The sequence below is a fragment of the Papio anubis genome, chromosome X, assembly GCF_008728515.1.
Source record: "Papio anubis isolate 15944 chromosome X, Panubis1.0, whole genome shotgun sequence".
Classification (NCBI taxonomy): domain Eukaryota; kingdom Metazoa; phylum Chordata; class Mammalia; order Primates; family Cercopithecidae; genus Papio; species Papio anubis.
The window spans coordinates 101,254,212-101,272,679 of NC_044996.1; the positions used below are offsets into that span (position 1 = coordinate 101,254,212).

General features: G+C 41.2%; 1 protein-coding gene across 2 annotated transcripts in view; it reads left to right on the forward strand.

Moving 5' to 3' along the window:
• Window positions 1-18,468, forward strand: part of EFHC2 (EF-hand domain containing 2) — a 196,014-nt gene that overhangs the window by 162,957 nt on the left and 14,589 nt on the right. Inside the window, exons 12-14 of one of the 2 annotated variants that reach the window (XM_009197435.3) lie at window positions 85-282; window positions 2,582-2,674; window positions 14,986-15,091. In XM_009197435.3, coding sequence (XP_009195699.2) covers window positions 85-282; window positions 2,582-2,674; window positions 14,986-15,091 — 397 coding nt within the window. Of the gene's footprint in view, window positions 1-84; window positions 283-2,581; window positions 2,675-14,985; window positions 15,092-18,468 lie in introns of those variants that run through there. The other variant, XR_004180866.1, reaches the window with a different exon arrangement.

Sequence of the window (18,468 nt, forward strand, 5' to 3'; positions counted from 1 at the left end):
ATTTGGATCTTTTAAATAGAAGGAGAGGTAAAATACTGTATTCTTATGTATCAGCTTATAAATGTTTTTCCCTTTTTATTACAGAGACATATTGATGTCTTTTACTGTTGGAAACCTCTCAGAGCAAGAATTTGTAACCATTGTACGTCACTACCGTGCACCTGAGGACACCTATTCAGATGTGGATTTCTTAATCGCACTGGCCCACGAAAAGTTCAAGAAAAATATGTTTGAGAATTTCGACAGTTTCATTTATTCCTGTGTGTATGAAGATCGAGAAAAGTAAGCTTTTGTTTTATTGATTCTAATCATTTACATTTCTGTGAACCTGAGTAATGAAGGAATTTCTTTTTTTTTTTTTTTTTTTTTTTGAGACGGAGTCTCGCTGTGTCACCCAGGCTGGAGTGCAGTGGCCGGATCTCAGCTCACTGCAAGCTCCGCCTTCCGGGTTCATGTCATTCTCCTGCCTCAGCCTCCCGAGTAGCTGGGACTACAGGCGCCTGCCACCTCGCCCGGCTAAGTTTTTTTGTATTTTTTAGTAGAGACGGGGTTTCACTGTGTTAGCCAGGATGGTCTCGATCTCCTGACCTCGTGATCCGCCCGTCTCGGCCTCCCAAAGTGCTGGGATTACAGGCTTGAGCCACCGCGCCCGGCCAAGGAATTTCTATTTTATCAAAAAGGGCAAAAAGAAATTGACATGTGTCATCATACTCATACTCTACTATTTAGCACAGACACCTTAAATCATTTTCGGAGAAGTATTTGGGTACAGATATTTCCCAGTGATGGTGAGCTTTGTGTGTGTGTGTGTGTGTGTGTGTGTGTGTGTGTGTGTGTGTAATATGGCATCTGGTTCTGTCGCCCAGGCTAGAGTGCAGTGGCATGACCTCGGCTCACTACAACCTCCACCTCCCAGGTTCAAGAGATTCTCCTGCCTCAGCCTCCTGAGTAGTTGGGACTACAGGCTTGTACCGCCACACCCAGCTAATTTTTTTTTTTTTTTGTATTTTTAGTAGAGACAGGGTTTCACCATGTTGGCCAGGCTGGTCTTGTTGATGGAATAGGAGAGGCCCTGTACCTTTGAAAGAGTAGGCCTCTCCCTTGCATGTTCTTTTCATTTGTTTCTAGAAGCTTTCAACTGAAGCATAGTAAATCAAAATGTTAGAAGGGTTAATTTGAGTTGTGATCTTTTTACATTATTTTATTACTGATGGGGATTTATACATGTAACTTTTATAATAAACAGAAAATGGAATTTTCAAGCAAACATTCTGTAGAATTTCTTTGAAATTATTTCTTCTTGAAAATAATGAAGCTCAGCATAAGCTATTTCTTATACGTTGATTGTCTGCATGTTGAGCTTCATTAAGTCATTGTTATATACAACTGGATGCAAACATCTTAATTTTTTTTTTATTCATCTTACAGACCTGATACAGTGGGGGAGAAATATAAATTTACTGATTTCATCTAGAATTAGAAAAATCTTAGTTATCACTCTAGCTTTTAATCCTTATGCTGCACACCACTGCCATCTCTCTTCCTTGTGACCTCTTTCCTTATCCCCAAACTTGAAGTCTGCACCCAAGTGGCTAACTGCATACCCTGAATATCTGTGCAGGTCCCATAGTTTGTCTTAGAAATAAACATTTTTTTATTAATCCATAATGCATCCTCTTTGAGTTTTTATAAAGATGGTATTTTTCCTTGACTCTTTAAGCTTCCCCAAGCTTCCTAGAAGATGTGTGACCTGAGTTTTGCATGGCCCTGGCCCTGCCTTCCACCCTAGTGGTGCCCCTTCCCCAGAGTGAGAAGTGTGGCCCTCCTTCATTCAAGGAACACTTCTTGGGAACAATGGGGCTGCTTGACCAGATAACCTGAGGTTCTTCCAGATCCAACAAGCTTTCATTCTAGATATAAACATTCCCATTGCAAAGAAAAGAGCCAACTTTCTTTCCTGTTGGTTCTAATTTTGCCTGATGCCCTGGAAAAGTGTTGGCTGAATGAGAACATTGGACAAGCATTTCTTTGCCCCCAGAAGACTGGAGAAAATGACTGTTGGGCTGCTCTAGAGAAAACTGCTAGCATCTGAAAAAATTGAAGTGAATATTGAGGCCCCAGCTGGGGCTTCCAGGTTATAAGGTTTTGGGTCCAAGGAAAAGAACAGAAAAACACCCTCAAGTCATATCATACTTGTGTTGGAGGCTCTAGATGCCTGTCAAATTAAGAGATGTTTTCAAATATCAGAACCATTTTTGACTAGTGGTCAAGAATGCAGATCAATTACTTAGAGCAACACTTGTGGCTGCAGCCTTAATAGGCTGTACTGTCACCAACCAAGAATCTGCATCTTGAAGGAAAAGCCTTTGTAAGGATGGAATCTGGTGGCCTCTGAAATAGAAAAAGTTGATGAAATGAAATATGACTGTTCTTCCTTATTGTGAATTCCAATGCCAATTTTCATACTTCCATGTGTACATTCTCAGGAAACATCACAAATGTATTTTCTTTCCTATAATATATAATTGTTACTAAAGGTATACAAGGTATATGAAAGCTCATTTACTCTGTTTTAATGCAGAAGAAATGTATTACCCACCAAAGACATTAAAAGGCTGTGCAAATCCTCCAGATTACCTCTGAGTGATGATCTTCTAGAATCCTTATTGTCAAGGTAAGTTAGAGTTCCACTCTTGATAGGGATTGGCCTGCATAGTTTTATTTGGGGGACCATTCCTGGTTTTACATCTCCCTTTAATTATCCTTGATTTACCCTTAACTGTTTTGATTATATTATTGGTGACCTACCTCCATTTAAGTGTTACTGAAGGAAAAGTTTGTCTTGATTTTGAATGTTAGAGAACCTATTACAAATTATTGTTTTATCTTTTTAACATGAATACACACTTATATATCCACAGATTCCTGGGGCAAAATGAAATACACAACTTTGTTGGTTAGGAGGACATTAGATGTAAAATTCAGGGCAAGTTTTTCAAAGCAGCAGTTCCTGATAGCTACAGACATGCAGTAAGAGAACCTAGGGTTATTAGCATGGGGCTCTGTCCTGATAGAGCACCAGATGTAAAACGTAGAGATTATGATGCTATAAAAGGAGAGCATGGCGAACTGCTTTCTAAAACACATCAATTCTACTGTTGAACCTGACTTTTGATTTCCTGGCACGTCCCTCTCAGCCACCTAGACTCCAGCCACCTCTTATGCGTCCTATAGCATCACTCACTCTAGCTCCTCCTCTGACTTATATATCTTGATAATTCTGACATTTTTGACTGTGTTCTAGGCATTGTGATCATGGTTTTGGATACATTATCTCATTTACTTTTTGAGTACAGCTTGGTGAGGTCGGAACTGTTATCCTTCGTATCTCATACATAAGGATGCTGAGGTTTAGAGAGACGAGGTTTTTTGCCCAAAGTCACATAGTGTGGAAGAAGAAGAGCTGTGATTTGAATCCTGAACTTTTCAAAGGCACATCCTCTGCTTCTAATTATTTTGAGTTACTGTCTACAAATAGCCAGTAGATTAGAATGTCTTGACAGTTCTACCTCTTCCTTACTGCCTGCGTCTACTCTCTCCTCTCCATTTCCACTATCATCATTCTTGTTCTGACCCACATTGCTTCTTAAAGACTGCAGTGCCACCACATTGGTCTTTCATCCACCAGTCTCTAAATGTTTAAATTCACCTTTACATGTAGCAGCTAAATACCTTCTAAGAGCAAAAATACGTGACATCATATTGCACTTTTACTCACAAACCTTCTGTGGTGTCTCTTTGCTTTCTAAGGAAGGACCATCTCTTTAACTTTGAATTAAGCTCCTTCTCCATAGTGGGGCTTCGGGTTGACAGTTGGAGCATTGTTCTCAAATAGGGTCTGAAGTGGGGAGTCCTTGTTTGAGACAAAAGGAGAAACCAAAGGAACAGATAAAGCCAAATTCTATGTCAGAGAACTAGGGTCCAAGGTGTCAGGAGGGAAACCCAGAAGAGGGCAAATCTAGTTGGATGTGTGTGTGCATTGAATCGACCTGGAATAATTTTCTAGATTATCAGCTCTATTGGTTTTGTTTTGATTTTGTTTTTGTTTAACCCTATTTGCTTTTATTTGCTAGCAGCCGTGTGAGGGATCCTGCTGTAAAGGAACTGAGATGAAGTAGGCAGGCCTTGGACTCAGAGTTCTTCACAGTTATCATCCCCCACCCCCAAAACTCCCCTTCCTGTTCCCAGTAGTGTAACCACATGGGCCGTTTAGCGTTTTATACATATACCTCCTGCCTTCCCTGGCTCCCTTTTTTTTTTTTTTTTTTTTTTTTTTTTCCCTCTGGCCTTTTCTCTTGCTATTTCTTCAGTAGGCAATAGCTCCCAATGGTTTTCACTTGCTGAAAGCTTGCTCTTCAAGACCCATTTCAAGTGGCACCATGTCCATGAAGCTCTGTTGCATTTGTTTGGCTGATCATCAGAATGATTATCTCCTCCTAAGAATTCTCACAGCACTATTTATGTGTCTCTTTATCCCTTACCTTGTAATGAAGAGTTGTGACTTGAACTTTGATTCATTCAGATGCAGACACTGCTTCTGTTTGATTTACCACCTATAAATAACCAATGGGTTGTCACATCCTGACAATTTTACCCCCTTCTTCCACTCCCATCTCTTAAATTCTTTGAGTCCACTTATTAGCTGTGTGATCTTGTGCAAGGGTTTTGACCTGCCTGAACCTCAGATTCCTTATCTCTCGAATGAGATAACAGTACCTATTTCCTAGTGGTTAGGAAGATTAATTGAGATAACATACATAAAATACCCAGCACAGTACCTCGTGCAAAGAATTGATTGAGGACTAGGAGAGAAATTTAAGTCAGGGACCATAGACCACACACTCGTACTTAGAAATGAACTGGAAGAAACCTGTGTCTTTCTATGTAGAGGAAGCCATGTTTTTCAACAATTGGATCTGAATGCCTTTCACACATTAAGCTGTCTTCTAGTCAGGAAGCTGTGGATGTTTATTAGATTATCTTGTGATGGCCTTGAGGATGAGTTGTCCTGGAAAGTCCAGTAATGTGGGAGCCTGGCCTCTGGAGGACCTACACGTTTCTTATCCAGTGCTGAGGCCACCAAGTCATCATCCTCTCATTCTCTCAGCAGACTGTTTTGTCTTTGCCTTTACGATTTGACATTAAATGCAAAAAGATTGTTTCAGAACTTGCTTCGAAGTCGTCTCAGTCTCTGAACACATCTGTCTCCAAGCCCAGCTTAGCTTTGAGGAGGTCATCCCGCTCAGCTGCTAAGCAGACCATGTTCAGTCTAACTTTGCCTCTAATTGTGCAGTGACCCTTCTCCACACTCAGGGGAAACTTCAGACTAATCAGATTAGAAAATGTCTCATTCCCATTCCCCTCTCCCTCCAATATGCCCTGCCATGATTTGGGTCACATGCTTGGTGTTTTGCATCATCTCTGCAGATTCCTTTCAAAGACTGCCCTAATTCCTAATGGGCCCATCAGCCTGCAGCTTACATTTATATTCTGCATTCTTATTGTTCCCCACAGACTCCACAGGGCTTTACAGAGCCCTGACCAGAGTCTCTTTCTGCACAGCCCTCCTTATGGCACGCTAAGCCAGAGCCCCCTCTGACGTCTGCAGTCTCCCGTGGGAGGCAGGCATGGAGCTTGTTGACTTTGTTCAATGCACGCTCTTGCCCAGTAGTAGTTTTACCTGCCTTGGGATGAAGCTGGGCAGCTGTTGAGCAGCCGTGTAACCCTGCTGTGTGAATTCAGATCAGGAGATGAAAAACAATATGGCTAAAGGGTTGGATGCTTTCTTTCACCCAGTAATTGTTACCCTTGTATTTCTCCTAACCCTATATTTTGGTACCAGGATTTTACTTCTACCCCATTCCCATTTTTCTTATAATTCAGCTTGGCCTTTTCCTATTATGTTAGCATAACTCAAACTGGAATCAAGACTTCAAAATCTTTTTGTATCTGGTTACGTCAGCCCCTGTCAGTTTGTGCTGTGGGAGCTGGTATAAGGTCACCTTACTTACCAAGCAAATTCATTTCATTAATGTACAGAGCATCAGACTCAAATGTTCTTATAGTGGTAGCGATTATCCATTAATAATAGGAGTGACACTTTGTATTCATGTAGTGCTAAGGGCCATAGAATATTTTGCAAATTTTTGAGCATATTGAAAGGTACATTTTAATTGACAGTAGGCATTATTCCTCATTTCATAAGTGTAAACTCTGAGGTATAAGGAGAGTCTTTCACTGAAGACTGTGCTCCAGGCCAAGATGAGCCTCTAATGGAAGTAGAACTACAACTCCCTAAGATACTCTAAGCCTTTGCCTCTATCTGAGCTCCTGCGGGGGGACTAGATCTCGTTCATTTTGCAGCCTCAAAGACTTGTCCTGTGCTAATGCACTGCACACGGGGGAGAAAAACATGGGCTTGGTATCCACCAGAGCTGCTCCTGCCTCTGCAGGTCAACTCTACTGCTTCTTGGCCATGCGATTCTTGGGCATTTACTCAACCCCTCTGAGCCTTCATTTGGATATTAACGTTCCTCTGTAATAATAAGCAAGAAATTCTGATTCTTAGATCGTAAGAGGTAGAGGGAATTCTGAAGTCATTCCATGTATTCTTTGTGGGACTGGGAAGGAAAGAGGCAGCCTTCTCCCCTAATTGTGGCCTTCTGAATCTAGACTTGGAATAAGTAGAGATTCAAGTGCAACTCTTTCCCCAGCAGCTCTGTCCTGAGCTAGACTTTTATAGTTGGCTTTGGGTTCCTTGGAATGCCTTAGAACTGGCCTCCCAAGAGAGCTGGTGCCTCATCCAGAAATATCAGTTAAAACGGAAAAAGTTAACAGGGCTTTAAAATCATCTCATTATAGTCTACCCAGCCCTGCCCCCTGCCCCGCTCCCAGAGGCAGGGTTAGGGCTCCTGTGATTTCACCCAACAATACCTGGCAGTGAGGGTGAAGGGCAAGGGCTGAGCCATGTGGTAGCTATTGTGGCAGAGTGTTTGGTGTACTGATGAAGTTTTCAGAGAGAAGCCCCTTCTCTCTATCTCTCCCTTTTTCCTATTTTGTGTGCTCTCTCCTCTCACTCTCTCTGTCTCTTTGTCAGACACATCCACCCACCCAGATGCTTTCTACCTTTTCAAATATAAGGGAATTTCTAGTTGAAAAGATTTTTCTTTTAAATCCCAAACCATGTGGACAAACAGAGCATCGACTCTATGTACAGTCCTTACCTGGCAGCTGTGACTCACCTCACAGAGATCTGTGCTGTAGTCAGAATTGGAATTTAGAGGCATGACTATTTAGAGATAACCAGAGTTACTTGTTGGCAACTTGACGCAGGGGCCCAGAGCTCCACCTCTTCTCAAATGTCTGGCCTTGATGACTTTTACCAGGTGTTTCAGGATGCACCCCTGGGTTTGTTGGGTAATGGACTGAAACCAAATACAACTGAGTCAAAAATGGGTCTTCACCATCTTCTCTCCCTTCCAGATCATTCCCCTAAATGATAGGGTGACCTTTGCAATAGAGGAGAAGAAGGCTCCTCTTCAGCAAAATACAGCTGCCACTGAGCCTTTTACCTCTACCAAGGGTGGAAATAGAGCAGCTCAGGATTATTCCCCATAGCAAGGAGATGGATGGCTTCTGTGGTTTTCAAGCCATTTATCATTTTGGGGAGGGGGAGTATGAACATCAGTCAAACGTCACATCAGACTCAGTTCTAAGAACTCCCACCTAGCAAGACATCAGGAAGCATGTTCGAGGAGTCGTATTATCTAGAAAGGAACCAGAGGAATTGCCTTCCCTCCCCCTTTTTCCACAAACATGTCTCTGAGTTTGTGTAGTGGAGAAAATGGTGGATTCGCGAGTATCAAAGGGAAAGAAGAATTTATGGAGGTTTTAGGAAAACACTTTCACACTGTGAGCTAGGACTTGAAAGTAAGAAGGCTGACTTTTTAACAAGCGTAGAAACACTTCAAAGCCAGAATTAGTGCTGCCCTTTAGGGCAGTCACCCTGGAAGGCTGCACACTGATTCCAACAATGTGGCCATAGAAAGTTCTTCTTTGGAATTGCCTTCAAAGCCTTTTGAAAAGAATTTCCTCCAGAGTGGCAAATCTTTGTCCTTTGACCATGGATCAGAGTTTTAACAAGAGCCAATGTCGTTTGGAGAGGAGTGAAGCAGGGGACTCAGGTGGAGAATTGGGACCACGTTTTTTATGGAAAGCACAGCATGGCCATGAAATAAGGAGATTTATCTTCTATACGATTCATAGGCTTTTCCAGATTATTTTGAAAGGATGGCTAGGATTTGGTAAATGATGCTTCTAGCCATGAGACAGAGGGAGGCCTCCCTCCGTGATGGCGGACTTGGGGAGATAACCTTCAGGGGTAACTGTAGTCACTGACTGACTGATTTGTTCTCACTCCTGTAATATTCAGACCTTTCTCTGAACTGCTTCCCCTGCCTCCTCCTCCTCCTCTGACCTATACTATTGTTAGGACTGGAGATCTTCCTTATGTCCTGATTCTCTCCTTACAACCTCATCTAGCAAGCAGGGTGTATATTAGAGTGCATGTTATATAGCAAATGATGGCATGAAAAATCACCTTACGTCAGTGGCCCAGGAGGCTACGGGCAGAATTTTGGAGCAGGGAGGAAAACTGAGAGACTCATTCCTCCTGAATATACTCCCGACTAGTAGCACTTCTTTCTTTCCACATCTGACTTTTACATGTCTACTCCCTGGAAAATCATGTCTCAGAGTCTCTCATCTGCTTTTACACTCCTTAAAATTTTATTCGTATCAAACTGACATATGTTGATAGTCAAAAATTATCAAATCATTCTAAAAAGCTTATTTCAACAACAGCAATCTCTGGCCACATTCTTCTCCACCCCCTAGACCCATTCACAAGAAGGAGCCACTTTCAGCACTTCTAGCTGCTTCTGCTATTTAAAATAGCATGTACATATTGAGTGCACTGCACATGATACCATAATTGATCATTTGCAGATACTGTCTGCTAACTTCCTGTTATAGTGACTGAAAATTTAGCTTAATATTGATTTCCATTGCTATTTATTCTTTTGGAATGCTCTTAGGATCTTCTCTTTATTCCTGGTATTCTGGAAGTTCATGATGAGAGAGAGAGAGAGAGAGTGTGTGTGTGTGTAACTATATATGGATTCATTGTGCTTAACACCCTATAGGCTCTTCTAGTTTGGAGTCGCTGTCCTTTGGTTCTGAGAAATTTTCTATTAATTATTTAATAATTTCTTCTCTATTATGAGAACTCCTATTGCTAAGATTTTAAGGCCAAGTGTAGTGGCTCACACCTGTAATCCCAGCACTTTGGGAGGCCGAGGCAGAAAGAGACTTGAGCTCAGGAGTTCTCGGCCAGCCTGGCAACATAGTGAGACTCTGTCTCTACAAGAATAAAAATAAAAAAATTAGCCAGGCATGGTGGTGCGTGCCTGTAGTTGCAGTTACCCAGTAGACTGAAGCTGGAGGATCACTTAAGCCTGGGAGATCGAGGCTGCAGTAAGCTATAATCGTGCCACTGCACTCCAGCCTTAGCAACAGAGCAAGACTCTGTATGAAAAATAAATAAATAAATAAATAAATAATAAATAGAAAGATTTTAGATCTCTCGAATTTGGATATTTTCTCTCCCAGATTTTCTTTTTCATTAGGATGCATTTACTAAGAGATTTGCTTAAGTTTATATTCCAGCCCTTCTACTGCATCTTTTACTATCATATTAATATTTTTAATTCCAAGAGCATGTTTTTCATCCAGATATTCCTTTCTTGTAGTCTTCTGTTCTTTTTTCAGGAATGTAATACATCCTCATATCTCACATCTTTCCCTCTGTTCCCTGAATTGCCGTTGGTTCCCGTTTTTTTTTTTTTTTTTTTTTTTTTCTGTTGCTGTTTTGGCTTCTCTGTCTTTAATGTTGGATGCTTTGGTCGGGGGAAGGGGTTTGTTGATTAATGGATTTCACTGCCCAGTCAACTCCTGAGGCTTCATTTTATTAGAGAATCCCTAGAAGCTGGAATCTGGAGATTTCTTTTTAACCATTCAGAGTATGGAAAGAAGAATCCTACCTTCTCCTGCAAAGACAGGAGCGAGGGTGTGATGGGGGAAAGGGAGAGTTTAAGCATGGCCACTGGTATTCTAGGAACAGAAAAGGGGAAGGAAGGCACCTGACCGCCCCCGTCTTCTGCAATCCATTTTGCCTCCTCTCCCCAAACTGGAGCTTCTTTCATTGAATTTCTCTGGCGAACAAGCCTCTGCTCTCTACAGGGAGGAGCATAGTATGGAAGAAGATACTTGGCGGTTCAGTTGCTCTTGCTTTCTTCAGGCTTTTTTTTTGTTTCTTTTGAGACGGAGTCTCGCTCTGTCACCCAGGCTGGAGTGCAATGGCCGGATCTTGGCTCACTGCAAGCTCCACCTCCTGGGTTCACGCCCTTCTCCTGCCTCAGCCTCCTGAGTAGCTGGGACTACAGGCGCCCGCCACCTCGCCCGGCTAGTTTTTTGTATTTTTAGTAGAGATGGGGTTTCCTCCGTGTTAGCCAGGATGGTCTCGATCTCCTGACCTCGTGATCCGCCCGCCTTGGCCTCCCAAAGTGCTGGGATTACAGGCGTGAGCCACTGCACCCATCACCCGCTTTCTTCAGGCTTTCAAACAATCCGTGTTTTCGGTGCCACACCGTATCCCTCCCTTTATTGGCACCTGGAGTCAGCAGTCACTCAGTCTCCCAGGAATTTTGTGGGCCAAATCAACTGGACTCTGAGTGCCCTCTCCCCACTGACAGGGACATTTAGGGTTCAGCTTCTCTTCCTCAGCTCTGCCAAGTTATTTACCAATCCTCTGTTTACTTTTCATCTTGAAAAGAGTTTGACGTCTCTTCTCTACCATTGTCTTTTTTCCAATTCTCTTTGTCATTGTGGGTTATAACCTATTTTTATTATTTTTTGGTCATTTTGGTAGGATTTGGGGGAAAAGGGAGAGAAATATTTGTGATTGATTCATCATGATTTACTGCAACTCTATCTACTTCCCAAGAGCAAAGAAGTCTTCCAAGAAACATGAGCTAGTTTTATTCCTTTTGATTGAAATATCCTTTGTTCTTTTCTCCCTTGTGCCTCTTGGGGGGATTCCCACACACACTGAGATCCTCTAAGACAGAACTGAAAAGAAAAGCTTGGAGTATTTTACCACATTACCACAACTCTTCCTTTAGGCCTGGCTCTGGGATTTTGGAAAGATGAACTCGTTCAAGCATTTTTTCTCAAAAAAATTTAGACATTATTTCTGAGCTATGTATACTTTTATTCAGTGGACCTTCCTGAATATCATTTGATTCCTAAATATTATTCTCAAATGTCCCCCTAAATGGATAAATGGTTCAATGTTTTGAGTCTGACATATGAACTGGGCAGGAAGGAAGACTGGGTGTTATGAGGTAACAGGTAAGTATCAGAGTTAGTGGTAACAAAGTCTAATAATAGGACTTCCTGTGGTGCCTTCCAGAAATTTTCCAGTAAGTTCCAGTGCCATCATCTAGGGCAAATGCAAATTCAGGCATAGGGACTCAGATAAGAGGAACTTCAGGAGGACTTTCTAAGGAAGCAACATTTGAAATGGGACTTTCCAGACAAAGGGACCAGAAGTGCAAATGCCTTGCATTTCTCCCAGCAATCTTGGCATGATCAGGGAACTAGAAGAAGGCTAGTTTACCTGAAACATTGTAAACAGAGAGAGTTTTCAAGTGAGGAGATGTAATCAGAGAGGCCATCAGCAGCCAGATTAAGTTGGGTCTTATAAACCCTGATAAGGAGTTTAGCTTGTGTTCTAAGTGGACTGGGAAGCCACTGGAGGATTGCAAGCAAGAAAGTGATTAATCTGATCTGTGTTTTAGAAAGAGCACTGTGGTGGAGGATGGTCTGCAGCAAGGTAAGAGTAGAAGTAGCAAGACCAAGACAGGAAGTTATTGCTATAATCCAGATGAGAGACAATAGTGGCTTGGAATTAGGGAGTGGTAAAAGAGATGCAGAGAAATAGATAGACTTGTTATATGCTACAGTGGTAGAACCCACAGGACTGCTTAGTGGATTGTATATGAGGAGTGAAGTCTGATGTGATCCCAGATTTATTTGGTAGTCTTTGACTGGTTCCCAGATTACTGGGATACTATACTTCTGAAACCCCTAAGATTGAGTAAGTGCCTCTTATAATTGTTGTAATGGGAATTTACTGACAAATTCTGTACTTTAAGAACAGACAGAAGAACTTATGTTATTGATGATCTCCTCAAGTCTCCCAATTTTATGACTTTAAATACATTCTATATGGCTAACGACTCCCACATTTATATCTTCAAATGGACTACTTCCTTGAGCTTCAGACTCATAGCCCCACTTTCTCACTTTCCATCCAAATGCGGCATAAACAAAACTGAGCTCATGATCTTTCCAACCTGCAGCCCCTGCAGTCTTTCTCATCTTAGTTAGGGCAGCTCCATTGCTCCAGTTATTCAAGCAGAGGCGTTGGAGTCATCCTGAATACTCTCTCTTTTTCCCTCTCTCTCTCTCTCTCTCTCTCTCTATATATATATATATATATATATAGTCTTTTAGGAATCCCACATTCAAAGTATATTCAGAATTGCCCACTCCTCACTGCCTTCCATGTGCCACTGCCCTCATCTAAACTGCCATTTTCTCTCATCTGGATCCCTGCAAGGGACTTCTAACTGTCCTTGCCACTTCTGCCTTGCCCTCTGTGTTCAACTCTGAATATATCAGTCAGAGTGATCTTTTAAAAATATCACAAGTCCCTTCTTAGTCTGTTCGGATTGCTACAACAATACCATAAACTAGGTGGCTTATAAACAACAGAAATTCATTGCTCAGAGCTCTCATGGCTGGGATGCCCAAGACCAAGATGACAACAGATTTGGGGCTGATGAGGGCCCACTTCCTGGTTCATAGACAATGCCTTCCCTCTGAATCCTTAAAGGATTACATGGCAGAAGGGGCAAGAGTGCTCTCTGGGGTCTCTTTAATTAATATAAGGGCACTAATCTCATCATGAGGGCAGAGCCCTCACTATCTAATCACCTTTCCTAAAGCCCCAACTCCTAATATCATCACATTGATGCGGTCTCATTATATGAATTTTGAGGGGACACAGACATTCAGAACATTGAAGGTCTCATAACCTTTCTGTATAATATGCTCCAGTGGCTCTTAGTTTTCCTCAGCATAAAAGCCAAAGGTCCTACATGATCTCATTCTTTGACCTTAGCTCCTACTCGGAATATTAGGAAATACTTTCTTTCAAGGCTCTGTGCTAAAAAAAAAAAAAAAGTTTATTATGAGACATCTTTAACTGAGTTTTCATTCTTCCCCCAAAACATACACAAATAAAAGAAATAATGGTCCTACATTTTGGCTATAAATATTTCCATAAACAGAGTATGTCCTTTAAAGGAGTTGGACTGACTAGTGAGCCACAATTTAAAGGGTAAACAGTGGGTAGGGGGCAGCATATTGGAATTGCAGCTTAGAATCCTTGGCCAAAGAAAATGTACACAAAAGAATTACAGAATTCCCCTTTCCCCTCTTCTGGTCACTTTGTTTATTCCATTTTGTTTAGATTGATGAGGCTATGTGACTTCAGCTTGTAACATTTAATTTATTGCTGCTAATTTTTATTAGTTTATAAATATAAGCTATTAATTTTTTAGTACTTTGAGAAGAAAAGAGAAAAATCTTTGGACTGATTAGGAGTATATTTTAAGGGCAGGAGCCTGGAATAGGGTGCCTGGAACAATGTCTAGTGACCACTTTGTACTTTGTATTTTCCTTCAAAAACTGGTGTTACATGATAATCAGCCTTAAAAACTGGCAGAACATGATCAAATTTAGGATGGGTGGCATTGAGGCATTACACTAAGAAGTATTTTGTGTTTTGGTCATTGTAGCAATTGTGTTGAAATTACTGTATCTTCATGGCCAAAACTCTATTATGGTTAAGGAAGAATTTTAGCCAATGTCCATAATTAGGAAATAGTAGTCAAAGAGATTCGTAATTTTTGACCTGTATTTTTACGGTACAGAATAATCATTTGTTAATTTTTTTTCAAAATGAAAATGGGCTGAAGTTTTTCTGATTATAAACTTAAAACAAGTCAGATGATACACAAAAGTCTAAAGAAAAAGCAAGAATCAGAATCTCTCTTCCCAGAGATATCTGTTCTTAATACGTAAGTCTATTGCTACCATACTTTTTCTGTTTTTTAATAGTAGTATAAACCTAAAGTGGGATCATAACTCTACATACTGTTTTACAGCCTCCTTTCTGCTCAACAGTGTATCAAGAACAAATTTATATGATAGCAAATTTGGATCTAAATAACCCCTTTTAATGGCTACATAATACATGACAAAGATGCCTTTTATTTTTTCAAAAAATATACCGGTAGACAAATGAATCTAGCTTACCTTAAAGATTTAAAAGGTGTACAATTTAAGAAATATAAGGACATTCTATTTTGCTGACATATAATATCAACCATTAAACTAAAAGGACTTTTAAATATTTTTAACAAAATATCACTATAGTCTTAGTCACTGAATGAGCAGATTCTGTGGCAACTGCAACAAGTATTTATTGAACACCTACTAAGTGCCAGCACTGATCTTGTTGTTGGGGATATTTTGATGAATTAGATAGGCAAGATCCCTGCTCAAAGAATTTACATTCTGGAGGGTCAGAAGCAATAAGAAATTGTAAGAAATAAGAAAAATCTCAGATATTGAAGCATATATGGTTTTATGTTTTCATGATAAAAATTGAAACTGACATTTTGGTCTTGAATTCGACAGATTGAGTCAAATTATATATTATAATTATATTTTCAGGTTTGAAGACAGTGAAAAACAAATAGATTATAAGTCATTTTTCTCTGCCCTGAACTGGAGAAAGAATCCAGTGCCTGAATTGCAACCAGCATCATGCCTTAAAGAGGTAAAATGAACACTTATTTTAAAAACCATCTATGGTTACTTCCCTTGCATGTTTAATATCCTTTATCTTTAAATTATTTTTCATCATAAAATATTAACACCAGTGCTTTTGGAAAGAGTGCTTATGTGTTTCTGGGTATTTGTGTTAAAGGCTAATTTACTTTCCATGCTGAGCAAACATCTGCTCTGTAAAAGCATGACTTTTCTTATGCAGCTGAATTTTTTTTTTAATCTCGGTCGCATCCAATTATATGGAAAATAGGATAATAGGTTACAGTTATAAATAGATATAAACACTGTTATCAAGGGATTCTGGTAACATCATCATAAGCCACAAGAGCAAATCTCAAATGGTGCCTATGGCAAGAATCCCTAGGGTATCCGTGACTGTGCACCCAGGTTTGCCATGGGTGAAACAATAGAATATGGGGATGCACATTTCACGGTGGAGCCAAATTTAAAATCAAAATTCCATAGAAAAATGCTTGGTTAGGGAAAACAAAGTTCACGTGATCAGATGGTGCTCTCAACATTGTGGAATTGTCTGAATTCTCTAAGATCTCTTTGGACCAATTGTCTTTAAGAAGTGGGTGGGTGGGTGGTGGTTTGTTTGTATTTTAACATGCTCCAGAAATTGATTTTCTTGGGAAAGTCCCTTGATAAAGCAAATGTCATGTGGTTGATACTCCCAGAAAGGAGGCATTTATTTCTCCCGGTCTCTGCTGACCAGCTCATTCTGGCTGGAGCTGGTCTAGTGCCCCTGGGAATTCCCTCAGGCATGCAGCTACTCCAAGGGCAGCCATAGAACTTCCAGATGGTTGGGGGAAAGTAGTAGCCTTTGGAGTCAGACAGAGCTGGGTTTGAATTTTGGCCCTGCCACCTACTTAGCTGAATGACTTTGGGTCAGTTAAGTTACTTATCTTGTTCATTTATGAATGTAATCCCCAGACAAATCAGGATTAAGTATCGACTCTCATCAGGTTCTCTGCTCTAGGCTAGGGTCCAGAGACAAAAATTGTCATTGCTACCTTTGAGGGGCCCACTACTGATGCGGGAATTGGTACCCTCATGATTTGGAGTGTGGCGTGATACAGCCTGCATGGGATTCTATGGGATGAGGAGGTAGCTGCTTCTAAACAGACTGGGGGGAACAGGAAGTATTTTCAGGGGAGGTGACATTTGAAATTTCAATGATGAGTAGTAAGAGTTAGCAAGGTAGGAAAGTGACATGGTCTGGAAAAAGCATTTCCAACAGAATTCTCTGGACATGGGACAGCATGGTACTTGTACAGAACCAGGAGGAACTGGTGTGGCCAGAGCAAAGGCACATGGGAAAGAGGTGAAAAGGATGAAGCTGAGATACCTGCACGGGTAACATTTGAATATTGTCCTGTGAGGTCTGGAGACCACTGACTAACTTCAAGGAAGACAGCAACATGATCAAGAGTGCCCTTTACACAGAACTTGCTTTGGCTGGATGGTGGGTGGACTGGAGATGGAGTCTCACTCTGTCACCCAGACTGGAGTGCAGTGGTGCGATCTCAGCTCACCACAATCTTCACCTCCCGGGTTCAAATGATTCTCCTGCCTCAGCCTCCCGAACAGCTGGGATTACAGGCATGTGCCACCACACCCAGCTAATTTTTGTATTTTTGGTAGAGACAGGGTTTCACCATGTTGGCCAGGCTAGTCTCGAACTCCCGACCTCAAGTGGTCCACCAGCCTTGGCCTCCCAAAGTGCTGGAATTACAGATGTGAGCCACTACGCCTGGCCATGGAGGCTCTTGTCCTGTTGTCCCCATAAATAACGGCAAACACTTAAAGCATTTACTGTGTGCCAACTACTGTTCTAAGATCTCAAAATCACTTAGCTTATTTAATCCTCTTAGCAATCTTAGGTACTTTTATTATTCCCAGTTTAGAGATGAGGAAGTTAGATAAACAGCAATGTAAGGCAGCGTCAGAATTTTAACTCAGGTCTCTTGCTGCAAAGAATAAAAAAGAAAACTGTCCTTCAAATATAATTATTTTTGAAGATACTGGATTGGATTAACCCAAATCTGAAATACTATCACAAAAACAAATCAGTACTGTCATTTGCCCTGATAACCCTTTCATTCTTATCCATGTGAATATTTAATTTTTACATACAAATAGAAACATGGTAGATGGGATTTATATTCTTCTACCTTTTCATTGAATGTTCTAGTAGTCTGTATTGACTGCATCCCTATGTCCCTTTAGGACTGCTCTCCAGAGCCCTTTACCGTGCTCTGACCCTGCCCAGGCCAGTCCTTGGCAGCTGACCTTTGTAGGCCACATGAGTGGGTCCCCTAGCCCTCTGGCCTCCAGTTGGGTTGACCAGTGGGATGCACCAGCAGGAGAGTAGAGGGTGAAAGGAGAGAGCAATCTTCTTCCTCCCTGCCAGTCACAGCAGATTGACGGCCTCCTCCTTCAAAGTCCACAGCACTTGTCTAGAGGCTCTTTGCATATGGCTGGCCACTCTAGGCTCTGGTGACCACCTTCATGTGCCCCTTCAGCCTCAGGCGGTAGTAATGGCTCCCTGCTGTTATAAACCCAGGGGATTATCCCCTGTTGGTTTTCCTAAACACTTCCCACAACTTTGTAACTAGTCACTTTATTAAACTCTTCTCAATTTCCACAGTTTGCATATGTCCTCCATTTCCCGTGAGACCCTGAATAATATATAGGACATACCTATTTTTGCTATAATCCTTTGTCATTCTTTTCCTTACTTTCTACTTCTCTCTTTCCTCTTCCATTCCACTCAGTCCACCACCCAAATGTTTACCTCTGTGTTGGGGGTTTTATTTCATCATGTATTGTGTGAAAATATGTTTATACCACATGCATTTATCTGGAGTATGCTTTTCTTTCTTAATCATGGAAAATTTCCCTAGTTTAATATGTATAGACCTAAACCATTCTTAATAGCTGTAGTGTGAATATATAATAATTTATTAATCTCTTTTTTTTTCTTTTTTTTTTTTTTTGAGACGAAGTCTCACTCTGTTGCCCAAGCTGGCATGATCTTGGCTCGCTGCAACCTCCACCTCCCAGGTTCAAGCGATTCTCCTGCCTCAGCTTCCTGAGTTGCTGGGACTGTAAGCACACGCCACCATGCCTGGCTAATTTTTTTGTATTTTTAGTAGAGACAGGTTTTTACCATGTTGGCCAGGCTGGTCTTGAACTCCTGACCTTGTGATTCGCCCGCCTCGGCCTCCCAAAGTGCTGGGATTACAGGCATGAGCCACCGCGCCTGGCTCTATTAATCTGCTCTTTATTGACAGGCATCCAGGTTGTTTTTTATTTTGCCTCTGAAAACATACCTTACTACTTACTACTTACTACTTTAAA